The sequence below is a fragment of the Bombina bombina genome, chromosome 12 (assembly GCF_027579735.1).
Source record: "Bombina bombina isolate aBomBom1 chromosome 12, aBomBom1.pri, whole genome shotgun sequence".
Classification (NCBI taxonomy): Eukaryota; Metazoa; Chordata; class Amphibia; order Anura; family Bombinatoridae; genus Bombina; species Bombina bombina.
The window spans coordinates 16348452-16376449 of NC_069510.1; the positions used below are offsets into that span (position 1 = coordinate 16348452).

Genomic DNA, 27998 nt, shown 5'->3' on the forward strand with positions numbered 1-27998 from the left:
CTGCAGCCTGCTTCTCATACACTTTGTCCATGCAGATTCCACAAACCACATCCCTGCTGATCTCATACTGTGGATGGGACTCCCTCGGAGAATGAATAATTTGAAGAGAAGTTGGTTCTTTTACTTCCGTTTCATTCCTGGAATCATCCTTATTCTGAAGGGAAGGACTAGAGACAGATCTCATGAGCCCTGTATGTCTTGGCACAAACTCTGCAGCTAGAGCCCAGTTTTCTCTGGGTGGTCCTGTCCTGCGTCTCCCTTCCATTCCAGAATCATGTAATGGATGAACTACTGGCTCTGACCCTCGACGACCACCCACATACACTGGAAGCAGAGGAAGAATGCAGGGTTCAGAAACACAACGTCCTGAATGGTAGTGGGTATTATGATTAGGAGGCTGGCACAGAGATGGCAAGTGCTAGTAGCTGCAGTATTCCCCATAACCACAGTAGCCATTCTGGAAATGGCGGCAGATCTGGGAAGACCTCCTCTCATGCGAGAAGCGACAGTTTTGACCCCATCTACAGGCACCACGGCTAAATGCTCTGCAAGGAACCCTAGAATGCGGTCCCCTGCCAGCACCTGCGGCCACGTTACCAGCGTCCATTTCTATGAGCCCCCTATCCAACTCTGTGTTATCTTTATTGCTTTAATGTTGGAGTAATTTATTTCTGTATCATTACTTTTAAATGCTGCATATGAGTAGTAAAAGAGAGATATGCAAAATACTCGTCTCTGTGTCTTTAATAAAATCTAGATTATACCTTCACAAATTAGGATAATCGGAATTAACCGTCAGAGAATGCAATCCAATGCACATCAGTTTTAGTTTCTGACTGCTTTCTCTTGTTTTGTCTGTTAATAGAATTAATATAATCTGGTCCAGTGTTCTAGATCCTTGTACAACCCCCCCCCCCCCCCTCTCTGAATGTGTATCTGGCCACTCAGTGTTCTGGGCGGCTTCTAGGTTTCAGATAAATGTGTCAAGCTTTCCTCAAGTTTGTATTTTGTAAAACATTAGAACACTCTTACAATTTGCAATTGGTGGTGATCTTAAAAATACATTAAAACAATTCTTACTTTTTGTTTAAAAATTGTGCTTGTCCAACACTCCCTGACCAACAAGCAAAATCTGTGACCAGCAAATGGTACAAATTAAATAACTAGTTTAGACAGTAATATAAAAAAAAAAAACTAGGCTACAGATTTTAGTATTTTCTAGGGAGCGTGGAACAAAGCACAATATTTTTGCTCACAAAAGAAAGATAGGTTTAATGATGACCATTTACTATTTTTCTTAGAAACTGTTACCATGGTTAGTGATGTAATGTTCTGTAAAATAAACAGAATATATTTTTAAGAAAGATGTTTTGTTCACAAAGGAGACCATTGTTCCACATTGTTCTAAAGTTAGAAAGACTCACCAACTGGTCAGATATAATTATTATCGTCTCCTGAAGAACTAGAATGTTCTAGAGCGGATTGCCCTGTTTTAATCATCATAACTCAATAACAAGCCATATTTTCAGGTTATCTGATGTAGAGCATGGGTGATATGATCAGATGATCACTAATTTTGCTTATTGTACCTGTTCCCATCAGAAGGTCCCCCTAAATACCTTGCCTGTTAGTGGGTTCTACTAACTAAAGTTAGGGAACTGTTCTAGACAAAAATTCCAGTTTCAGTAAATGTTCTAAATTATGTTCTATGTGCTATAACTGGCACTTGTGGTAAATTAAATTAAGCTAGAATATACTATTACGGTTGGGATGAGTGTTCAAGAATCATATTTGATTACAGCTAGTCTATAAAATTGTATCTACTTAATGCTATGAAAGAGGGTCTAAAAAAAAACCAGGAGCTAGCTCACTAGTGAGAGTAGCAATTATAAAATATTGTCGAACAGAGAAAGATAAAACGAGGAAGAGGAGAGAAAGAATAAGGGTTTGAAAACTGAAATAAAATGTCTATAGTTAGTGACAGTTTTAGAAATACCTGTATTTAGAATTGTTATAGTTAATAATTTATTATGGGGGCCCAATTATCCAAAAAATTAGATAGGACTTTCAGTCATCACTTTATAAAAAAAAGTGTACTAAACTTACCCTTTCTGTGCAGTGGCCTCCCCGCTAAACTCAGTGGCTCTGGGTGCCTGTGGCACATTTCTTATTTTAGAGCACTGTGCCATGAGCGGGCAGAGCCACTGAGTTTAGTGAGGAGGCTGCGGCTAAGAGATGGTAAGTTTAACACAATTTCTTTCGTAAAATGATGATGGTCCACAGTCCTCCATAACATATGGGATATATTTCCCACCACTATGAGGAGGTCAATAACCCATATCAGATCTTAAAATTCCTCCCATCTCTCTCTAGTTTTGTTCTTGGCCTCATAGGAGAAGGTTGAGAATAGAGATTGTTCCAGGTACTTGCTAATGGATTATAAATCGGAAGCTCAGACCTATGCGAGACCCAGAGTGCACAGGGAGTATCATTTACAAAGAAAATAGAAGAGAAAGTTCTCAGCAGAAGAATGTTACAGGGTCACAGGAATACCCTGTTATGTGCACAGCAGCTCCCTAACAGAATTTCAGCCATAACTACCCTCAGGCGTCATGGGGACTCATCCCTAGCCTCCCCCTGAGGGACTCAGGTATTTCCTACTGCAATCCTCTGCAGTACTCGATACTTGCAGCTGCATTGACATGCCTGGTAAGCCTGTGGAGGTGTGTTGTGTACGGTAAGTGACTTTACACAGAACACTTACAGCCCAGAGGCTCTTTGTAGGTACTCTGACACATGTACAGCATAACCACAGGACTAAAAGTGATGGTAAATTCCAAACCTTTATTTTTTGCCATTCAATGTAAAAATAATATTAGTTTAATTGATGAAAACACACACATGTAAAAAAATTACTTTAGTAACTTATATATAACCGCTACTTTGCTATTGCACGCTCCGGCAGCCCAGACACTAAGACCTTTTTTTCCCCCTGATATTTTCGCTGTTGTTCCAATCAAAATTGTGGCATTTTAACATGTTTCAATGAGAAAATCAAACAAACAAAAAGAACAGGATCAGCCGCAACACTTCAATTTCCTGAAGGCATTTACCCTGTACTTGTTACTCAGGGGGAAACTACTGTTTTTTTTTTACTCCTGAAGCTAAAAATAATATATACAAAATAGTGACAGTTTGTTTAGCTGATGTCCCCAAACTAACTAAGCGTAAGCATAAATCTGGGGAGTTAACTCCCTAAGATAAATGTGCAAAATATTTTTATGCTGATAACCTATAAGTTAAAAATTTGATAACATCCTATATGTAGGTGTTTTTGCAAGGACCTTTAGGCAGCTGTACACCACAACACATTCTTGTGTGATCTACAGTGTACCCAGTTTACTATAATATGTGCAAATATATATTGTACAGAACATAAAGACATATGGTGCTATTACCATTTATTATAAATATCTGTGCTATAAATACTTATTTAGAAGTCAGTCTGCATTTTATATACTATTGTAATTTTCATGCTTTGGAATATTATTTGCAGTAATGTACATCATGCAGGTTCTGTACACTATTGGGTTAAACAAATTGCTAAGAACTGTCTATGTGCATTGCATGTCCAGCAGCACAAATAATACTTTTTACATAGATAGAACTCATGTCTCTGTAGATATGCAAGCCATTACATATCCTATACTATTAGTGTACTTGATTCTATAGTATATATCCTCTAGGGAAATACCATTCATGCATGGTACTCTATCCGTATTTCAATACGACAGTGGAGATCCTTTAGAGATGAGATCTATTGGTATCTCTTTTCTACCTATTTTATGTGTCATTTATATTGATGCACATATGTTCTATCATGCAGATATTTAACATTGATCATGAATATTTTCATTTACAGTGGAGATCCTCTAGAGATAAAAGGTCTATTGGTATCTCTTTTCTACCTATTGTATGGGTAATTTATATGCATGCACATCTGTTTATTATGCAGACACTGAGCATTGATCATGAATATTTTCATGGATCATGTACATTGTGTGTTTACTTTCTAAAGATATGCACAGTCTCTGCTTATCTGGACATGGATTTATAAGTCTCTAATGTGTACCTGTTGACCTGTATGTGCTGTTTCTTTAGTCCGTAAGGCTACATGGCAATATAAATATGTGCAAATGTTTAAGTAGGTACATGTATACCACTGCTACTACTTATATCATGTACGGATTCAATAAGCTTTGTATAAGTTTATGTATTTTGGATCTATCAGGAAAAATAGTTTGGATTTCCAGTCTGATTCTTTTTTTCCTTCAAGAGATCAAGAGTTTTTATCTCTTTGAAGCAGACTTCCCCTTATGACCAGCAGGCCTATCTCATGTTGCCAAAGATCCTTCTGAGGCAGCAGCCTTTATCAGAATTTGGAGTATAGGGGAATAAATTAATCCCAGTACCTGTGTAACCTCAGGGTCAAGAGTTTTTTATCCCAATCGGTTCATTGTCCAAAGAGATTTAAAGTCTTGTTCCGGATTAACATCCCTAAGAATGTTGGTCAGGATTCCCACTGGTATAATGGGAACATTCCTCACTGTTTTTTATCCTTGATCCAAAGGATCAATTTGCACATCCCTATACACAGGGATTACTTTTAGTTCCTGAGGTTTGTATATCTGCAAAAAAAAGAAGAAGAAGAAGACGGTTTTCCACCTGTGTTGGATGAAATCTTGCCACTGCTTAGATTCAGGACATTTCAGTTGCTCCTTGTTTGAATGTCATTAGTGCAAGTTTATTTTCTTTCTAATGACACGGTGAGTCCACGGATCATCTAATTACTATTGAGAATATCACTCCTGCCCAGCAGGAGGTGGCAAAGAGCACCACAGCAAAGCTGTTAAATATCACCTCCCTTCCCTCCAACCCCAGTCATTCTCTTTGCCTACGTTAGAGAAAGGAAGTGGTAAAGTTAGGTGTCTGAAAGGATTCTTCAATCAAGAGTTTATTATTTTTTTAACAACACAAGCTTGTGCTATTTGTTCTACTAGGGTGTAGCTGTAGTCCACATCAGTCTCTTCAGTAGAGCAGTGGTGGCTTTTAAGCAATGGGAACTTGTGGGGTACAATCCTCACTGCGCCTCCCATATATTAATGCTGCCCTAATACTGAAAGTCTGAGTAAGATTACTCAGACTTTTTCTCTTTTTCCATAGGTCCATGTGAGGGAGAGGACCTCTCAAACCTAGTGAGCTGCCTTGCTGCCGGGCAGATTTCTAAACGGTAAGTGCTGAATTTATTTTTCTGGGGAACACAGGAAAATTAGCACTTTAATGGTAATATTGACACAATTGACATTATCCCACACGGAAATGGAGTTGGGCATTATGTTATGAGGGCAGTAGTGGCAGGCACTGGGGACGAGGAGATGTGACTCATGTGTTAGGTGTGTTTTTACTAATCCCGGCGGCGTTATGTTAGAGGGTTAAGCCGGTTACTCCGCCTTGGAGTCTTAACCTAGTTCTTAAGGTTCTTCAACAGGCTCCGTTTGAGCCTATGCATTCCTTAGATATTAAGTTGTTAACGTGGAAAGTTTTGTTTCTTGTTGCTATTTCATCTGCTCGTAGAGTTTCAGAGCTCTCTGCATTACAGTATGAGTCTCCTTACCTTATTTTTCATTCGGATAAGGTAGTTTTGCGTACTAAGTTGGGGTTTCTTCCTAAAGTGGTTTCGGATCGAAACATTAATCAAGAGATTGTTGTTCGTTTCTTATGCCCGAACCCTTCTTCTCATAAGAAACGTCTGCTGCACAACCTAGATTTGGTACGTGCTTTGAAATTTTATTTACAGGCGACTAAGGATTTTCGTCAGTCTGCTCTGTTTTTGGTTTTTACTCTGGGAAATGTAAGGGGCAGAAAGCTACGGCTACTTCTCTTTCCTTGTGGCTGAAGAGTATAAATTTGTTTGGCCTACGAAACTGCTGGACAGCAGCCTCCTGAGAGAGTTACGGCTCCCTCCACGAGGGCGGTTTCCCCTTCCTGGGCATTCAAAAATGAAGCTTCTGTGGAACAGATTTGCAAGGCTGCAACTTGGTCTTCTCTTCACACTTTTTTAAAATTCTATACATTTTACACTTTTGCCTCGGCTGAGGCTTCTTTTGGGAGAAAGGTTCTTCAAGCAGTGGTGCCTTCTGTTTAAGCTTCCTGTCTTGTCTCTCCCTTATCATCTGTGTCCTCTAGCTTGGGTATTGATTCCCAATAGTAATTAGATGATCCATGGACTCACTGTGTCATTAGAAAGAAAACGAAATTTATGCTTACCTGATAAATTTATTTATTTCTTGACACAGCCCGCCCTGTTCTTCTAAGACAGGTTTTTGTCATGTTATAAACCTCAGGCACCTCTGCACCTTGTTGCTTCCTTTCTCTCCTTTTACTTTGGTCGAATGACTGGGGTTGGAGGGAAGGGAGGTGATATTTAACAGCTTTGCTGTGGTGCTCTTTGCCGCCTCCTGCTGGGCAGGAGTGATATTCCCAATAGTAATTAGATGATCCGTGGACTCATCATGTCAAGAAAGAAAGAAATTTATCAGGTAAGCATACATTTTGTTTTCTGTTAATAGCTATTGCTCATACTCTTCATTTTTTTACTTCATTCAAGACCATGGTTGGAGTATTGATGTACCACAAAGGCTTGTTATATTCCGCTATAATGGTAGCATTTACAGAAGTCATATTAGATTCAATCCTTACGCTTCTAGTTTCCTGATGGAACTTTGCATTATAGGTTTCAGAGGGTGTGTCTCTCCCTACCTTGCACTACCTTCAGTCAGTAGCTCAATGCATGGTGGCGGTGAGACTTATGGTAGCTGCTTCAGATGCAGTTTATTTGCCAAATTTTAAATTGAGACCCCTTTAACGGCTTGCTACCTCAGTGGTCAAATAATTATTTACATTTGGCATACGGATTGCTTTGGATTTTTGTCAATTTTTTTCTTGAAGACACAAAGTCTGTCTTTGATCCTTTGGACATCATTCCTTCATCAACTGATGTCTTGGACTATTATTCCATTGGACTCCATTCTCTGTGGCTGGGGGGCAGTCTGGGTTTCTCAAAGAGTGCAAGGAGTCAGGTTTCCTCTAGAGTCAAGGTTACTAATCAACAAGCTCTTAGCCCTGGCCCCTATTGAAGAAGGAAAAGTTTATCCGTTTTGAGATGGACAACATAAATCAGCAGTGTCCTATATAAATTATCAAGGGGAATATCTACAGTCCACTGGCCATGCAGGAAGTGTCTAAACTCTATCTTAGGCAAAGAGAACTTTTTGCTACCCATTGGCAACTTACATACCAGGTGTAAACAACTGGGAGGTAGATCATATCAGTGGTCTATCGGTTCATACAAAAGAGTGATCAAAATAGTCTTACAGGACATAGATCTTATGACCTTTCATTTAAATCACACACTTTCAAGCTATTGTGCGAGCTTAAAAGATCCAAAGTCTCTTCTAATAGATGCCTTGGTGTGTCCATGGGACCTTCATCTAGCATACCTGTTTCCAAGAATCATACTTGAACCAAACAGGAATCAACCGTGTAATATGAATTGCTCCACCCTGACTCTGCAGGACTTAATGTGCAGATATAGTGCAGATGTTTCTTGCTCTCCGTGGCTTCTTCCTCTGAGACAACACTTGTTGTCTCAAGGTTCTCTTTTCATCAGGATCTCTAAGCTCTACATTTAATGGCACCTAGTTTCGAGACAGAGTTTTCTCAGATTTGGTTATTGAGTCTTTAATGCAGGCTAGAAAACCTGTAACACAATTAATTTATTACTGGATTTGGAAGGCATTATTTGAATGGTGTTCTTCCAGAAGGTTTTCTGGGTATTACCTTAGTATTCCTAGACTCCTTCAATTTTTCTCAGGATGGCCTTGACAAGGGTTTGTCCGCTAATTTTTAAAAGATCCAATTTCTGCATTATCTGTTCTTTTTCATAGGAAGTTGGGCTAAACATCCTGAGAATTGGACTTTTGTCCAGTTGATCGTTAGAATTAGGAATCACAATTGGCCTATTTGTCCACCTTGGAATCTGAATCTATTTTTCTCTGCTTAACAAGGTTCTTTGTTTGAACTAATGCATTCCATTGCTATCTACTTTTACGTTGGAAAGTACTGTTACTATTAGCAATCTCTTCATCAAGGAAAGTTTCTGAGTTGTTAACCTTCTCTTGTGAACTCCATTTCTAATTATTCACAAGGGAAAGGCTATACTTTTTACTAATTATGATTTTCCTTCTAAAGTAGTTTCAAGAAATAGTTGTTCCTTCAATGTGTTCAGATCCTGCTAACTCTGAGTAGCGGCTCTTACATAATCTTGAGGTAGCCAACGCTTTGAAGTTCTATCTCTAAGCTACTAAAGATTTCAGACAAACTCTTAGTTTGTCTTTTACTAATCTGGGGCTCATAAGGGGCAGAAAGCTAAGATAGCGTTGGCCTCTTGGCTCAAATAAGTGATTTACAAGGCTTACTTACGGAAAATTCACCTCCTAGTGTATTCAGCTTTTCTACAAGAGCAGTTGCAACATTGTAGGTTTATGCATCTTTGGAGATTTGCAAAGCTGCAACATGTCTTCTCTGCTTACTTTTTTCAGAGTTTATTGCTTTGAGGTTTTGTTTATTTACAAGTAGATTTTGGCAGGAAAGCCCTTCTGGCTGCAGTGTCGGTTAAATAAGAACTGCCAGAAAAATTTTCCCACCCTTTCCATAACAAACATAGACCATCGACTTAGGTATTAATCCCATATATTATGGAGGACTGTGGACCATCATTTTACAAAAGGAAAAAAAACTTATGCTTTTCCATCACGAAAAATAAATTGTCACCTCTTTATAAAAAATAAAAAAAAATTCGGAATGATGATGGTCCACAGGCCCTGCCTGTTTCAATGTTTGGGCGACAGTTCTAATGACACCTCTATAGACCTTGCTTTGTCTTTCCTACCTATATGTTTCCTTTTCTCTATTCGGCTATATGTTAAACTAGAAAGAGGTGGGAGGGATTGTAAGCTCTTGTGTGGGTTCTTGACCTCCTCCTAGTGGTGGGAAATATGTTATGAAGGACTTTGGACCATCATCATATAAAGTGAAAGTCCTATTATTTTTTGAAACGCTAGGATTTACCATCACTTTAGGCTTCTAAAATAAAGAAGATGACCTCTGAGATCTAATGTTTGTGGTCATTAAGGGTATGAAATGTACACTAGATATGCAGTGTAACGTTGGTTGAAATATAAACGATATGCTTAGATAATACAGGACTAATACATATAATCCTGAAGAGGAATATGTCTGCTTGCACCACCTGTTTAACATGTTAGCTGTGCTAAGCTAAAAGAAGGATAGAATGCGGTCCCGTGATAAATTTAAAGATAGGAGCTTATCACATAGTTAAAATCAGTGTGGGACCCACGGAAACTTTAAACTTTTAACAGATCCCAATTGTGCATATCAGAGTGAATGTAGGATCTCATATCAGTATAACTGGCTAATGCATTGGCAGCATAATACAGAGGGGAGAAGGGGTGTGTAATGACGCTGTATTAGCATTACTGTGCAAATAACAAATAAGGTCCGGATTCACACCTACAGTATGTCCTATCAATGGAAGAATAGGAAGGGTGGGAGGGGCGGCAAGACGCTCCGGGTTCGGATTGGCTCATAACATGAAACAGGAGGCTTAAAAGGCTTCAGTACCCGTATTTTCGGCTTGTCATTTTATATTAAACATTGAGAAAGGCCAATATTACGGCCAAAACAGGTGTGTTTTAAAAGTATTATCGTTTGTGACACCCCTGGCACCTGAAGTCGATGTATCCAGTTTTTCGGCAAGGAAACAGGGGGGTGTTCGACGATCTTTTCTATGGTGGTGGTGTTGGGAGGGGGGTGTTTACAGGGTTCTCCCTGCAGTTTTATGTGTGTTATCTATTAAAGGTTAAGTTTTAGCCATAATACTGCGATATTACTAAGGGTGAGTGCTGTAAGCCCCTATCTTTTTTGCTCTCTCCCGTCTGTGGGAGGGTTTTTTGCTATTATATACAGTGGGGTAGCACCGGCCTATTTGGTTTATTCCCTTAGTTACATATTTGTCACAGTGCCAGTTATCACTTTTTTGTATTGGCTTCTAAAATATGAACATGCTGACCCATGTGTTAGGATCACTGGAATAAACAAAAGTTATTCATATAATAGTGCAACATACAAAGTTTAGGATTTGCACGGATCTTTCTGTGTTACACTATTAAGCAAATAAATCCAGCTCTGAAAATAGCCAAACACCACTTTCTGCAGCCATATAAAACAAATGCAGAATTTTACAAACTGCACATCTATTCCGCAATAATAAAATATTCTAACATATTACAGCAATTTCTTTTTTAACTTGTATGTCCCTTAAAAGGATAAAACCATTTGGCCACTTAAGGGAATTTATTGAAGAAAAAATATATAATAATAATAATAATGCTCTAAGGAAATATGTACCATTACAAACAGACCTGGGAATGAGGTCAACAATTATAATTTTCTCTGGTTTTACTATTTTTAGGTTCGTGTTTGAGTAAAATTAACAGTTTTTTTTTCTATAAACTACTACAAACAACATTTCTCCAAAATTCCAAATAAAAATATTGTCATTTATAGCATTTATTCGCAGAAAATGACAACTGGTCAAAATAACAAAAAGATGCCGTATTTTCAGACCTAGAATAATTTAAAAAAAGCAAGTTTATATTCATTGTTTAACACAGAACTAATGTTTTAACTTAGCAAGAGTTCAGAAATCAATATTTGGTGGAATAACCCTGATTTTTAATCACAACTTTCAACCGTCTTGGCTGCTCTACACCAGTCTTTCACATTGTTAGTTGGGTGACCTTATGCCATTCCTGGTGCAAAAATTCACACAGCTTTGGTTTGTAACCATCCATCTTCCTCTTAAGCACACATATATACAGTATATATATATATATATATATATATATATATATATATATATATATATATAAAATAGTAAAATTAGAAAAGTGAATGTACCACAAGAAGGAACATTCAAAAGACCAGGTGACAGCTCACTAACTGTAGCATAAAAAAGAAAAAATCACAGGGACATAGTGTGGTTATCGCAGTAAAATGTTTATCATAAATATACTATAGACAAAGACATACAAGACACACACCCATATGGGCCCCTCACTACAAAAGCAGAAAAAGTCAGCTTGTTTAAGTTATTATTACAAGAGGATGCCACAATGGAGAAACTCTGTTTCTTGTATATAAACAGGCAGTGTCCACATGAGCCAATGAGGAAAGCCACAGAGAGATCTTAACAGGCAGACTGCCGTCAGCACACAGCCAACTCCACTGGTCAGTGCAGTAATACCTGTTCCTTTTGCATGACCATGTCCTCCAATATGCACTTGCTCACTCTACTTCTCACACTGCACACCTACGCGTTTCACTCTTTAACAATGCAGCCGGGAGCTTCTTCTGGGTCATAATCTCAACAGATACAATGTTGCTTAGTGGGCAACTCAGCATTAGATCAAATAGAGACCACAGTGCAAACAAAGTATAATGTTGTAGGTACTCTCATCGGTCCTGGAACATTCTGTTGTTGTTATTTCTCTGTTATAGAGGATCTTTATCAAATACTCATACAGGTATACCTCACTTTACAGCGCTTCGCTAATACAGCGCTTTGTGGAGCGGAAGTTCAACCTCCAAGGATTTTGAAACAGTGCTGTAATCTTTGTGAGATTGCGAAAAAAGTGACTGGCACCATTTTGTTATGCGCAGTTCACTCTGTTTACAGCATTACAGTGCAATCTGTGTCTCAGTGCTATAGTCTGGCAAATTTTACTACAGTAATTGTCACTATTTTACAGGAACAGCATTTATTGAATAATAATACGAGCGTTAAACTAAACGTAGCACTATTGCACCCCTAATATATGTTAGTGAAAAGAAAGCTAAAAAACTGCCTCGTTTTACTTTAAGGCGGTTTTCACTTTACAGCAGGGCTCCGGTCCCTAACCCACTGTATAAGCTGGGTAGACCTGTATGTACAAAATTAAATACATCTCTTAAAGGGATACTGTACCCAAATTTTTTCTTTCGTGATTGAGATAGAGCATGCAATTTTAAACAACTTTCTAATTTACTCCTATTATCAAATTTTCTTCGTTCTCTTGCTATCTTTATTTGAAAAGAAGGCATCTAAGCTTTTTTTTGGTTCAGACTCTGGATAGAACTTTTTTTATTGGTGAATTAATTTATCCACCAATCAGCAAGGACAATCCAGGTTGTTCACCAAAAATGGGCCGGCATCTAAACTTACATTCTTGCATTTCAAATAAAGATACAAAGAGAATGGAGAAAATTTGATAATAGGAGTAAATTAGAAAGTTGCTTAAAATGTCATGCTCTATCTGAATCACGAAAGAAAAAATTTGGGTTCAGCGTCCCTTTAATAAATGATTTCATGTTGTTTGATATCACTTCTCGAAGCGACTTTTAAAACCTAATCTTTAATATAAGCATTTAATCTTTATGCCCTATCATTGAGACTTTTTTCTAAAAAGAGAGGTGAAGTGGGAATAAAAGGAAAAAAAAACGAGAAAAAGAGGAAGACAAAGCAAACAAAAAAGAAAGCAAAGAAGAAAGAGATAAAAGGAATTCCTAAAAAACATTAAAAAAAAAAAAATATATATATATATAAAGAAAGAAAGACTTCTTATGCTAAAAAAGAGGCAAATTCTAATTTTTCATTTAGACCAAGTGGTGAAAGTGTTTCTTTTTGCAACAAAATGGTATCAATGTTGCCACCCCTTCTACTCCGTTTTACCTGTTTTGATACCAATAAAATCTAGACCATCAACACCCACCGGGTGCTGATGGTCCCCTGCTGATGAACAGTTGAAAAAAGATTTGATTTTGTGGTTGGACAGAAAGTTTTAGTTTTTTTAACAAATCCACAGCATACACAATGATTGCATGGAGAGCAGCTTACAATTTGTTGTGCATGGGTTGCTAACCAGTTCTTAGTTGGAGTATTAGTGAATTCACTTTTGACCAAAAGGTCTTTTAAATTGTTTGCTCTGCATGCCGTCATTTGTGGATAGTCTCCAACATGTTCATAAAGGGTATCATCATTTTATAATGAATACCAATTTTTCCTAAGGATACTTTTCAAATTGTTCCATTATATTCAATTATATTTAATAATGAATCTAATCTTATTATCTTTATTCTGTTTTTCTTTCTGACTGTACAGTACATTTTACCTATCCTGCAATTTTGCTTTATACAGTATATAACGCCATCATAACAACCCTTTTTGAATAGCCATTATCATGGAACCTCTTTGCCATCTCTTTGGCCTGTTGATCAAAGAAATGCTGATCAGAGCATATCCTAAATAGCCTCAGGAATTGTCCATATGGTATTCCACATTTCAGGTTATCTCAATGGTGGCTATTGCCTAGGAGGAGGCTATTAGATGCTGTTTGTTTTGGAAATACCTCAGTACATATCAAATACACACACACACATATATATATATATATATATATATATATATATATATATATATATATATATATATATATATATATATATATACATATACATATACATACACACACACACACATTATTATTGACATATATTAGTGTAAGAAGGGTACCTGCTGTATGCCATGTGGTTCCAGAAGTCAGACGGTCCCTTTCAAGTAAGACCACATTCTTCATACCCATCTTGACTAAGTGGTAAGTGGTCTGACATCCCAAGCTTCCCCCGCCTATGACTACAACATCTGCAGAGCGAGGTAGAGGTTTGGTAGGGCCTTTGGATGCAGGACTCTCCTCTTTTAATGTTGTGGTATATGGGACACTCTTCTCAGTTGTGTGGCTGGTGGCACTGCTGAACCTCCAGTGGACGCATTTGGAAACAGCTTTTCTGTAAATGGTACTGGCCTGTAATACTCGACTGAGGTGACCCATATTTACCTGGAGGAATTAATGAAACATGGATCAGTTCTTCACCCAGACAATGTACACAAAGTCAGCAGACCTGTAACCTTCTGCCTTTGTGCGGTTCCATCCTTCAAATAAGTTATGGTGTGTGGCTTCACTACTTAATAAGATGAAATATGTCTTTCAAGAGAACTTCTATGATAACCCAGTGCTGTCAGTGATCGCTGTCAGTGAAGAAGAAAGACACAGTGAGAGAGATGTAAACGCTCTATTGGGAAAGCAACATCTGCCAGTAGCTCTGGGCAAGATGACAGCAATAGCAGCTCCCAATCGCCAGGTAGCCAATGTTATTTTATCTTTATTTTGTGCAGTAGCTTTTCACAATAAGGAATACGGCCCTCAGATCTCTGAACCATCAGTGATAACATAGTCAAGCAGATCTCTGCTGCAATGCTTGTCTCAGTTATAAAAATAAAATATTTCACATTTTCATTTGGTGCATTATGTTACTTAAGCTAGCCAAAGCACAAATTAGGCCTGGATAGAACGCACAGTGTATGTATGTATAATATATATATATGTCAAAATGAAGCTTTCATGATATCGATAGTGTTCAATACTGAGGTAGGCTATATGGTGGCATCAATATTAACAATATTTGTAAAAGTGTAAAGTTACATAGATCTTAAGTGTCAGGGAGTTACAGGAAAATACTCTGTGGAATGGGGAGGGCTTTGAAAGTCTGCCCTTTCAAATAAGGGGGTTGCATAAACCTGTAAGGTGCAGGTGATCACCATAAAAATGTTGATAACCGGCAGCAGCACTTAAAGTGCTGTTTACCGAAAGGCAAAGTGGCAGGGCCCTTATCCCCCCTCCTATTTGTGCTAGAGGGACAAATGTCTCCTTATTTAAAAGGGCAGACTTTCCTCTTTCAAATGAGGGGCTGATTGTCTCCCAAGCATGCAGGTGATCACTGTTAAAAATGGTGATCGACTAGAAAACAGGTAATTTTTAGTCACTACAGAGCACTTATATTACCCTCTGTTTTAATTAAAGAGGTATGAGACCCTAAAAGGAGCCCCTACCCCTTAACAACAACATACAACACACACAATAACCTTGACAGAAAGTGAATAGAGTTTTTAAGGTGATATGGTAATCACATGTAAACATGGTGTCCTCTGACCTGTAAAAAGGGACCCTAGTACCCAAAATAAGCACTGCAAAAAGTAAGAAGCCAAACAATAATAGGAATCTTCCGATCCTAAGGAGGTGCGCTGGTGTAATAGGAAAGGTGATGATGAACGAGATCCGGCAGCACTCTTAGTCATATCCGTGGAGATAGAGTCCTATAGCAATGGGCGCCACATAGGGTAATAACGTAGAGAACAAGCCTGCTTGTGTGTCAGGGCCCCCCTCCAGAAAACTACTCACATAAGAGGCGGCACAACCGGAGTGCCTATCCAAGCAGTACGGGACCAGAGACTCAGGTGAGACGCCCAGACACCAACGTCAGAGTGCGCGGAAGGATACAGCAGTCACCAAGACAAAGTGCTCTCGGAGGGTCCGGGGATCACAGGCTTCCGGCCAACCAAATGGGAGTAAAAGTTGGCAGCGCCTGAATAGCACAGGCTACAATGGGTCAGTAATTCAGACCAATAAGGACGGAGCAAGTAGTAATAGTAAAAAAAGTGTGAATTTTATTAAACACGCTAGAACAGCAACGCATTTCTCAGCATATAAAATTGCCGTTTCATCAGGCTGTCAGGACAACCTTATGAAACGGCAATTTTATATGCTGAGAAACGCGTTGCTGTTATTCTAGTGTGTTCAATAAAATTCACACTTTTTACTATTACTACTTGTCGAGGTTGAGATCAGCTGATCACCATGACAACAGTAATCACCTGACAAAATCATAGGCATATGGAGCAACATCAGGCGGTGGATATCACCTATATTGCTACCCACAATAAATAGACAAAGTTGAGGCCCCTAATTTCATAGCACCAACCCTGTTCTTTCAAATAAGAGGTCCTGTGTCCTCTTCCAGCTGCTGGCTGTCATATTTTTGGTATTGGTTCTACTTTGGTGACTCTTGCAATTTATAAGAGGGCTTTCATACCCCTCACTATAGAAATATATCATAAGACCCCATATTTGAAAGAGTGAGGTCCCAATTAATTTAAGAGTTTTTTTCCCTTATAGCTATCAAGTGATCACCATAATAATAATTATAACCACTAACCATTCTAAAAATGCTTGGTCTGCTATAAAAAAAAGGATGATTTGTGTGAGCATTTTTTGCAGACCCCACAAGATCTTGATAAAGCCAAGAGTGGCGAAACGCATTGATGGTAAAATACAAGTCACAATAAAAGAATTTCCAAGTTTATCAGACCAAAGGTAACAGAGGATTGCTGAGGATACAAAGTGGGACTACTTTCATAAGCTAACACTCTGCGCAGAGTTGAAGAGCAAGGATATCGGACGGATCTACTTCGTTCAAAGCCCCGGACGTTGCGTGTGATGTCACCAACTGGCCGTCAGCTGTAGAGACACTAGTGCTACCAGAGAAAAGTGCCGATCAGAGAACAGGTAAGCACTCGAGAGTGTATCGGCCCGGCAGTGTGGTTAGACATACACGGTTTATCACTAAGACTATTCACAGTATCTAAAGAACCATAATGTTCAATAACGAAGCTTAAAGAACTGGGATAAAAAGAAAAAAGGTTTTCTAACAGTTATAACGAGCATGAATGGAAGATTGCTCCCTGCAAATTTCATTTCAGTAATTGCCTTCTAAATTGAGATTTGGGAAGATACAAAGATTTTTTTCGCTACTGTGGAATATACATATAAGGTTTATCAATTCAAACGCACAGTTTTAAGAAGAAATTTCTAAGACTTTTATAATTTATTTAAATAGTGACCGGTCACATTATTATCTGATTCATTGAATATGTTTTTAGACTATATGTCAATTAAATAAATTGTGTTATTATATCAGTTGGTATATTGTATCCATTTATATCTACTATTCATATCAGTTTATATATGCGTTTCTCATTTGAATGTACCGAGTAATAATTTTTTCAACTTCTAAATTAGGGATAAGTGCAATAATTATATTCATACATAGTATGTAATTCTTTATCTATAGATACAACGTAGTACTATTTCTACTTTTCATATCAGTTTCTATATGTCTCTATATTCAACCGGATATACTAAGCAATATCAATTTTTAAACTCCAAATTATGGGTAAGTGTAATCAATATATTCATACATAGTATGTAACTCTTTATCTATAGATATAACCTAAAAATTATTTGGTACCCTCCAAAAGGTATAATAAATATATTCATACATAGTATGCTATTCTTTTTCAATTTTTAAGTATCCCCATGCTGCACAGCGCATTTACACACATTTTATAATTGTACAACAATGTATCCCTAGCTCTCACGGTGTACAAGCCTGCCCAACACCACATGGTGCACATGCCAGGTACACAGCGTTTTAAAATGCACGCTCAGCCAGGAGGATGATTATGGAATAATATTGTAGGTACTTCTCCTTCCCTAGTTATAACCGTGTATAAATATCCCAGGTAAAGTAACCTATCACTTAGACACACGACAGGAATGTAAATGCTACTAGTGCAAGTTAAAGGATTACTAACCTTTTTTTTTTTGTAATGTTAAACTGAACAAACAGTTTGCATATAAACTATAAAAGCAATGTAATTCACCTTAAGACTGTTTAAAACGAAGCTCCCTTTTTCCATAAAATTATATTTTATTTATTACTATGACATCACGTCATCCAGCCCACAAATGTGGGCCATCTAAGGGCTAACAAAACCGCCAATTGTATCACTTGTTTTTGCATAAAATTTCAATCTATTATCTGTATTCAACGCATGTGCAATATCATCTAATTCCTATCGCATGCGCATATTGCGGCAATCAAGCCAACATCATTTGTGCTTGTCTTCTTACACATGGTGACGTATCCTGTGACGTTGCACTAACTTGCGCATGCGCAATGCGTCAAAATGTCGCCATCTTACAACTGCAGTTGTCAGCACGGATTGGGAATCCGTAACGGCTGACAAAGGAGTGGGTTTGGAAAAATTATTTATTTTAAACATAGATATTTTAAAAATTGTAGATATTTAATACAGAATCCACATTAGAAAATGCTTGATTTATATGTATACTTCTGTGTGATTGCCATTTCATTTCTGACTACAGTGTCCCTTTAATTGTAAGGACATTTGGTGCGTTTCTCTCTGTATTGGCTGTCACCTGTCTGTGCTCAGCTACGCCCTCAGCCAGGCGGACATTCTTAAATAACACAGGCTTATCCCTCCCAAGCCCAGTAATGCCTCCATTGGTTGTGTAATTGCTTGAGTTCAGACAATTGAAAACCATACTATGTGAGGTATCTCATAAAAAAATAAGTATTTGTGTGTGTGTGTGTAAGTGCAACAAGCAGCAAAAAAACTGGATAAAAGGGGTGGAAAATGGCTCTGCACACACAATAAATGTACATTTATAAACCTACACAGTATATATTTTGCTTTCTAGACTTCCAAACTGAATTTCTTATGTAATAAAGTTGGACACTTCTGTCCTAGAGTCTAAAAAGAAAAAATAATAAAAAACATGTATTAATGGGTCGGTTCTGCTGTCTGTGATTAGCGCAGTAAAGTAAACCAGAGCGTAACTATTTCTTTAGCTTAAACACAGAAAAGAACAGTGAGATGCACTCAACTAGGCTTAGAAATGAAGCTGGAAATACTTCTTTGCTTAGTCCCTCCTTACTCCCAGGGTACAAACTCTTTCTGCACACTATGCCTTTCACAAAGGTAAAATCTCCTGTGGCATATTAGTCTGACCCTGCTAAATGACAGTCCAGCACCGAAATACCAGGCAAATCTCCTGTAGCATATCAGTCTGACCCTGCTAAATGACAGTCCAGCACCGAAATACCAGGCAAATCTCCTGTAGCATATCAGTCTGATCCTGCTAAATGACAGTCCAGCGCCGCAAAACCAGGCAAATCTCCTGTAGCATATTAGTCTGACCCTGCTAAATGACAGTCCAGCACCGAAACACCAGGCAAATCTCCTGTAGCATATTAGTCTGACCCTGCTAAATGACAGTCCAGCACCGAAATACCAGGCAAATCTCCTGTAGCATATCAGTCTGACCCTGCCAAATGACAGTCCAGCACCGAAATACCAGGCAAATCTCCTGTAGCATATCAGTCTGACCCTGCTAAATGACAGTCCAGCGCCGCAAAACCAGGCAAATCTCCTGTAGCATATTAGTCTGACCCTGCCAAATGACAGTCCAGCACCGAAATACCAGGCAAATCTCCTGTAGCATATCAGTCTGACCCTGCCAAATGACAGTCCAGCGCCGCAATACCAGGCAAATCTCCTGTAGCATATTAGTCTGACCCTGCTAAATGACAGTCCAGCACCGAAATACCAGGCAAATCTCCTGTAGCATATCAGTCTGACCCTGCCAAATGACAGTCCAGCGCCGCAAAACCAGGCAAATCTCCTGTAGCATATCAGTCTGACGCTGCTAAATGACAGTCCAGCACCGAAATACCAGGCAAATCTCCTGTAGCATATCAGTCTGACCCTGCCAAATGACAGTCCAGCGCCGCAAAACCAGGCAAATCTCCTGTAGCATATCAGTCTGACGCTGCCAAATGACAGTCCAGCGCCGCAAAACCAGGCAAATCTCCTGTAGCATATCAGTCTGACGCTGCCAAATGACAGTCCAGCGCCGCAATACCAGGCAAATCTCCTGTAGCATATCAGTCTGACCCTGCCAAATGACAGTCCAGTGCCGCAATACCAGGCAAATCTCCTGTAGCATATCAGTCTGACCCTGCCAAATGACAGTCCAGTGCCGCAATACCAGGCAAATCTCCTGTAGCATATCAGTCTGACCCTGCCAAATGACAGTCCAGCGCCGCAATACCAGGCAAATCTCCTGTAGCATATCAGTCTGACCCTGCCAAATGACAGTCCAGCGCCGCAAAACCAGGCAAATCTCCTGTAGCATATCAGTCTGACCCTGCTAAATGACAGTCCAGCGCCGCAATACCAGGCAAATCTCCTGTAGCATATCAGTCTGACCCTGCTAAATGACAGTCCAGCGCCGCAATACCAGGCAAATCTCCTGTAGCATATCAGTCTGACCCGGCCAAATGACAGTCCAGCGCCGCAATACCAGGCAAATCTCCTGTAGCATATCAGTCTGACCCTGCTAAATGACAGTCCAGCGCCGCAATACCAGGCAAATCTCCTGTAGCATATCAGTCTGACCCTACCAAATGACAGTCCAGCGCCGCAATACCAGGCAAATCTCCTGTAGCATATCAGTCTGACCCTGCCAAATGACAGTCCAGCGCCGCAATACCAGGCAAATCTCCTGTAGCATATCAGTCTGACCCTGCTAAATGACAGTCCAGCACCGCAATACCAGGCAAATCTCCTGTAGCATATCAGTCTGACCCTGCCAAATGACAGTCCAGCACTGAAATACCAGGCAAATCTCCTGTAGCATATCAGTCTGACCCTGCCAAATGACAGTCCAGCGCCGCAATACCAGGCAAATCTCCTGTAGCATATCAGTCTGACCCTGCCAAATGACAGTCCAGCGCCGCAATACCAGGCAAATCTCCTGTAGCATATCAGTCTGACCCTGCCAAATGACAGTCCAGCACTGAAATACCAGGCAAATCTCCTGTAGCATATCAGTCTGACCCTGCCAAATGACAGTCCAGCACTGAAATACCAGGCAAATCTCCTGTAGCATATCAGTCTGATCCTGCCAAATGACAGTCCAGCACCGAAATACCAGGCAAATCTCCTGTAGCATATCAGTCTGACCCTGCCAAATGACAGTCCAGCACTGAAATACCAGGCAAATCTCCTGTAGCATATCAGTCTGACCCTGCCAAATGACCGTCCAGCACCGAAATACCAGGCAAATCTCCTGTAGCATATCAGTCTGACGCTGCCAAATGACAGTCCAGCGCCGCAAAACCAGGCAAATCTCCTGTAGCATATCAGTCTGATCCTGCCAAATGACAGTCCAGCACCGAAATACCAGGCAAATCTCCTGTAGCATATCAGTCTGACCCTGCCAAATGACAGTCCAGCGCCGCAAAACCAGGCAAATCTCCTGTAGCATATCAGTCTGACGCTGCCAAATGACAGTCCAGCGCCGCAATACCAGGCAAATCTCCTGTAGCATATCAGTCTGACCCTGCCAAATGACAGTCCAGCGCCGCAATACCAGGCAAATCTCCTGTAGCATATCAGTCTGACCCTGCCAAATGACAGTCCAGCACCGAAATACCAGGCAAATCTCCTGTAGCATATCAGTCTGACCCTGCCAAATGACAGTCCAGCGCCGCAATACCAGGCAAATCTCCTGTAGCATATCAGTCTGACCCTGCCAAATGACAGTCCAGCGCCGCAAAACCAGGCAAATCTCCTGTAGCATATCAGTCTGATCCTGCCAAATGACAGTCCAGCACCGAAATACCAGGCAAATCTCCTGTAGCATATCAGTCTGACCCTGCCAAATGACAGTCCAGCGCCGCAAAACCAGGCAAATCTCCTGTAGCATATCAGTCTGACCCTGCCAAATGACAGTCCAGCGCCGCAAAACCAGGCAAATCTCCTGTAGCATATCAGTCTGATCCTGCCAAATGACAGTCCAGCACCGAAATACCAGGCAAATCTCCTGTAGCATATCAGTCTGACCCTGCCAAATGACAGTCCAGCGCCGCAAAACCAGGCAAATCTCCTGTAGCATATCAGTCTGACGCTGCCAAATGACAGTCCAGCGCCGCAATACCAGGCAAATCTCCTGTAGCATATCAGTCTGACCCTGCCAAATGACAGTCCAGCGCCGCAATACCAGGCAAATCTCCTGTAGCATATCAGTCTGACCCTGCCAAATGACAGTCCAGCACTGAAATACCAGGCAAATCTCCTGTAGCATATCAGTCTGATCCTGCCAAATGACAGTCCGGCACCGAAATACCAGGCAAATCTCCTGTAGCATATCAGTCTGACCCTGCCAAATGACCGTCCAGCACCGAAATACCAGGAAAATCTCCTTTGAACATAGCGTGCAGAAAGAGTTTGTACCCTGGGAGTAAGGGGCTAAGCAAGGAAGTATTTCCAGCTTCATTTCTAAGCCTAGTTGAGTGCATCTCTCTGTTCTTTTCTGTATTTCTTTAGCTTGTCAGACCGCAAAGCATAAGATTTTTTTTAACCAGGATTAAGCATGGGGGTTACAGGTGCCGTTTCTAGATTTCTAATTGCACCAAAAAAAATTAAAACATTCTATTTTACTGTAAATGTCTTATAAAAAAGGACTCCGCTGGAGATTGGTTTATTACTTTATTTTTCTAATAAGCTACTTATCTAAATAAGCCAGTTTGAGAGTTGGACAACAAAAAAAACTATATTTTATTTTATATCTGAAAGCAATTGTACTAAATGCTATTTTTGTTATGCTCTGATAGCAGCTACTGTACAGTGTGATAAGAAGTGTAAATACATAAAAAAAACAACTATACAGCATTCATGTGGGGGAGGAGTATCCTACAGTGGTGGGGGCGTATCCTACAGACACGCCCCCCTCACACCCCCAGCACTGGCACCAAACCAGGTATCTAGTCTTGTACAACAATGATAAAGGCCTGCACAGTTATTGCTTTAAAGAAATCTCAGTATGTCAGTATGACAATGTGTAAATACAAATGGATGACAAAATAGCTTTATTCTGTTAAAATTCATTTGTAGTGCTTTTTGCTTAAAGCCAATGTCTGACAAACTCCTGACAGTGAAAGCTGATTTCTTTCATTTCAGGATTTTGTAATAGACTCAACTTGCTTTCCCCCTTTAACTGCTGAACCATTTACACCCTGTGCTGAGCCGAGTTTTTAGATGCTGCTCACTATTAAGGTAGGTTTCATGTCCCTTCCTTTCATGATTCAAACAGAACGTGTCATTTTAAACAGCTTTCTAAGTTACTTCTTTTAGCAAACTTTTCGTTCTCTTGTTATCTTTTGTAGATAGCTCAGGAGCGTGCACGTGTCTGAGCACTATATGGCCGCAGTTTTGCAGGAATGTTATCCATTTACAAGAGCACTAGGAGACAGCACTATTTCCTGCCATGTAGTTCTCCAGACACCTACGTAGGTATCTCTTCAACAAAGAATACAATGAGAATGAAGCAAATTTGATAATAGACGTAAATTGGAAACTTGTTTTTAAATGAAATGCTCTGTCTGAATCACAAAAGACATTTATTTGGGTTTCATAGCCAAACTGCTTATTCTGCCTTGTTTTATAAAAATAATGAACTAAGGGATATTGATTATGATGATGAGAGCAGCTTCCTTCCCAGGCAAACTACTTAAAGGGACACTGAACCAAAAATGTTTCTTTTGTGATTCAGATAGAGCATGCAATTTTAAGCAACTTTCTAATTTACTCATATTATCAATTTTTCTTCATTCTCTTGCTATCTTTATATAAAAAAGCAGGCATCTAAGCTTTTTTCTTGGTTCAGACTCTGGACAGCAGTTTTTGATTGGTGGATAAATTTATCCACCAATCAGCAAGGACAACCTAGGTTGTTCACCAAAAATGGGCCGGCATCTAAACTTACATTCTTGCATTTCAAATAAAGATTCCAAGACAATGAAGAAAATGAGATAATAGGAGTAAATTAGAAAGTTGCTTAAAATGTCATGCTCTATCTGAATCACGGAAAAAAAAATTTGGGTACAGTGTCCCTTTAAGTGAATGCTGTGACATCACAAGATTGTATTTGAAAATGTAGATGTGTATGGCACAATGGCCCCAATTTATCAAAGGTGTTGTGGACCTGATCCGACACTGCAGATCAGGTCCGCAACACCTCGCTAAATGCGGAGAGCAATACACTCTCCGCATTTAACATTACACCAGTAGCTCACAAGAGCTGCTGGTGCAACGCCGCCAGCAGGGAGGTGTCAATCAACCCGATCGTATTCGATCGGCTTGATTTCCGGCGATTCCTGTCTGCCTGCTCAGAGCAGACGGACAGGGTTATGGAGCAGCGGTCTTTAGACCGCTGCTTCATAAATTGTGTTTCTGGCGAGTCTGAAGACTCGCCAGAAACACGGCCCTTCAAGCTCCGTACGGAGCTTAATAAATGGGCCTGAATGTGTGTACAATGATAAAGAATCATACACACTTGCCTTCTTGACAGCAATCTTAGGTGTGCTCAGGAGCGTGCATGTGTCTATAGCTATCTGGCATTGTTTATTGCTGTGTTATACAATGTTGCAAATACTTCTGCTATAGCACACTCCTAAGCTCTTATCAGTGCATCAACAAAGGCTAACAAAAGAACAAAGCAAAATTAATAATTAAAGTAAATTGGAATGTTGTTTAAAATTACTTGCTCTGTCTGAATCATGATTGGTTCATTTTGACTTTTTGCATGCAGTATTTTTAGAGTTAGATATTTTATTTCTACCAATGCCGGTCTGAAAACGCACAACATGTATTGCCATGTAGGAAGTGCAAGATACTAATAACCGCTGTGAATAGGGTTGCCACCTCGGCCATGTTTTCCTGAGTTACAGGATCATTATTTGTTTGCTGTCCAGGGGTGCAATTCATGTTCCCCTCTGCACACCCTGCAACATGTGTAAATCATAAGTGTCCAGGAAAACATTACCGAGGTGGCAACCCTAGCTGTGAAGTGGCTGAATAGTAAACGTGTTAGTGACCGCCTGTCACTGATACAGTCGTTTGTAATGAGCACGCGCCATCTGCCACCTTGCGCATAAAAAAAAGTAATTACTGTAAAAGCAAGAGACATGACACCAAATCTCTGAACCCAGAGACAAAAGGGTAAGCACGTGACCCACAGCAGCTCGTCTGTACTCTAAAATCTATTAAAACTAATAATAACTTTTCACAGAAGCATTTTTGCTAAAAGAAGTTAATGGCAAAATTGCTCCAATTTGTAGAAGTGCTCTGTATTTCAAATAAGGCTTTTATGTCCATTTTGAATGCATTAAAGAAAAACAAATTTTCAGAGCCCTTTAAATAAGTAATGAATGCTGAGACAGCTGTGTAACAGTGAATATCACCATTTATATTTATTTATTTGTTTGTTTTACTAAGATCTCATATTTAATTGTATTTTAGTTTCTCAGCTTTCATAATGAGTCTTACTGAAGCAGCACACTTACCAAACACTTACTGTGTCCTGGAGTCTGCAGCTCTTCCTAAATGTGTGTGTAACAAAAATACCCACGAGGCAAAGTTCCCTGCAGCAGAGAGCACTTGGCCTCTGAGTGCGTTAATAATCTGTTTATATTCCACACTTGTCCTGGTTCACATACCTCCTGTGCTGACAGCAGTAGAAGGCCAGCAAAGCAGTTATTTGTTAAGCAAATGTAAAAGGAGATTTGGGTTCATCCAACATTGGGTTACGTGGTCTTTCCAGGACAACTTCCATCATAGGGTTAATTGTCTCCTCCCTTCACTCCTCCCTAAACGAAGGCCCAGTATCAGCAAACCCTCTGCATTCACAACAGAACAGAAAAGGAGACTGTGTCTATATTTGTTACAGCAGCAGATAACTGTTAGATTTAACTTTTTAGCAAAATTATAGAGCTATTAATGTTATGCACAATTTATATCATCAATTAAGCACTGTATTACAAAGGCCTACATCCACAAAATGTTTTAATATATATGTATAGGCACAAAATATATCAGCAATTAAAGAGACGCTGAACCCAATTTTTTTTCTTTTGTGATTCAGATAGAGCATGCAATTTTTAGCAACTTTCTAATTTACTCCTATTATCATATTTTCTACATTCTCTTGCTATCTTTATTTGAAAAAGAAGGCATCTAAGCTAAGGAGCCAGACAATTTTTAGTTTAGTACTCTGGACAGCACTTGTTTATTGGTGGGTAAATGTATCCACCAATCAGCAAGAACAACTCAGGTTGTTCACCAAAAATGGGCCGGCATCTAAACTTACATTCTTGCTTTTCAAATAAAGATACCAAGAGAATGAAGAAAATTTGATAATAGGAGTACATTAGAAAGTTGCTTAAAGTTTCATGCTGCATCTGAATAACGAAAGAAAAAATTTGGGTTCAGTGTCCCTTTAAAGGATTACTTTCTGTTATAATTTTTAAGCTAAACAATTAACATATTAAAGTTAATAAACATTAATTAAAACCTAGTGACCTATATTTTCTCCAAAACGAAGTTTCATAACATTCTAAAAGTTATATCTTTTATTCGCCGATGATGTCACGTTATCCTGCCCACTATTTTCAGCACTGCATGTTCAAAATACTTAAACCAATAACTTTGTGTTTAAAGCGCCATTTTGAAACCTAGGTATTGTAAACGGATTGGTACAGAGCAAAGGATACCCACGGAGTGGGTTTGGAAAACAATTAAATTTGCAGACAAGATTTCTGATATACTGTAGAGATATGTTAATGAAATGCTATTGATAAAAAGCGTATTTGGGGTAGTTAGTTAGTAATAGGCATAGAAAATACTTACTTACAGTGGCCCTTTAATCTCCTTCATGGGCAGGAAGGAGTTAACCCTCTATTGGTGGCTCAGGCATTCATTTTTAAATTTTTAACTTGGCTCGTTTTTTTGATGGCAAAAACGCTAGCATCTATCTCAAGTACAGCTCTTTTATTTGTCTGCTTTTGCCGGCTATGAAGCGCAAGCTTTCCTTCCATGGCGCAGCTTCATTTTTGCCGGTCATATGACCTTCCGACTCCACTCTGTATTATCTGAGTGGTGGTGGCGGCTGGATGCGAGTGGAGGGACTGGCTTGTAAATCCGGATGTTCTTGTTTACTGCTGGGATCATTTGGCTATTGGAGGGGCAGGTAGGCACCTCAGTACAAAGCTGAGATGTAGAGGTCATATTTAGAAAGTTTTGACAAGAAGTTATTTTTTTCTCAAACTGTTACTTAGCATTTTTATTGTGTAGTGCCGGGGCTAAATACCTGTAAGTTGTGAGGGCGTGGGATGTCTACTTAGCCGAAGACTATACCGCCTTGTTGATTCTTAAAGTGACAGTACCAATAAATAAAGTTAATTTTTTTTTTTTTTGCCAATAAATTCTGTCTACTATGTTTAGAGAAACAAATTGTGTTGCCCATGCAATTTTGTACCTCTTGTCTAGATATGACTTTAAAACATAAAGATAAACTTTTTGTCTCTGAACCAAATGTCTCTCAGGATGATGCTGTTCAGGCAATACCAAAGTTTTCTCCTCAAACGTCCCAAGCCTTAATGGCGTCATATACAGTGCCCTGCAGTTCCTCTCAGTCTACTGGAGGAGCTTATTTGCCTGCAAAAAATTGCTTCTAAGGTATCTTCTGCAGTATCTGCGGCATTAGCTGATTTTCCTTTGCTAAAGGGAAAACACAAGAGAAAATTAGAGATTCAGATAGTAAGGTTTCTGTCCCAGCCTCTGCTACTCAGGTTGCCCTTCCTCATAAGTCTGATGAGGAGGATACGTCGGTAGCCTCTGAGGGTTAAATCTCTGATTCAGACAGTATAATTCCTTCATCTGATGCTGAAGTAGTATCCTTCAGATTTAAGCTTGAACACCTTTGTGTATTGTTAAATGAGGTTTTAGTGACTCCGATACTCCTGTTGTAGTCAACCCTAAGAAATCTAGTAAACTTAATAATTACTATGATGTTCCTTCCACTGTGGAAGTGTTTCCTGTTTCAGACTGTGCTACAGAGATTATTTCACATGTGCTTTAAAAAGATGTTTCCTGTCGCTGACTCCATTAAAGATTCATGGCACACAGTGCCTAAAGTAGGTGGAGCCATTTCTACTCTGGC

The 27998-nt window shown here is 39.4% G+C and overlaps 1 protein-coding gene across 4 annotated transcripts in view; it reads right to left on the reverse strand.

Moving 5' to 3' along the window:
* SARDH (sarcosine dehydrogenase) overlaps positions 1–25635 on the reverse strand; it is a 263164-nt gene extending 237529 nt beyond the window's left edge. For 2 of the 4 annotated variants that reach the window (XR_008399747.1, XM_053695898.1), the window contains exons 1-2: positions 25498–25635; positions 13751–14072 (exon numbers count right to left, since the gene is read on the reverse strand). Coding sequence is in view for 3 of the 4 variants with exons in the window: in XM_053695898.1 (XP_053551873.1) it covers positions 13751–14066 (316 nt within the window). In the remaining variant the exon portion in view is untranslated. The other 2 variants (XM_053695900.1, XM_053695899.1) reach the window with 2 other exon arrangements.
* Between the last annotated feature and the right edge of the window lie 2363 nt (positions 25636–27998).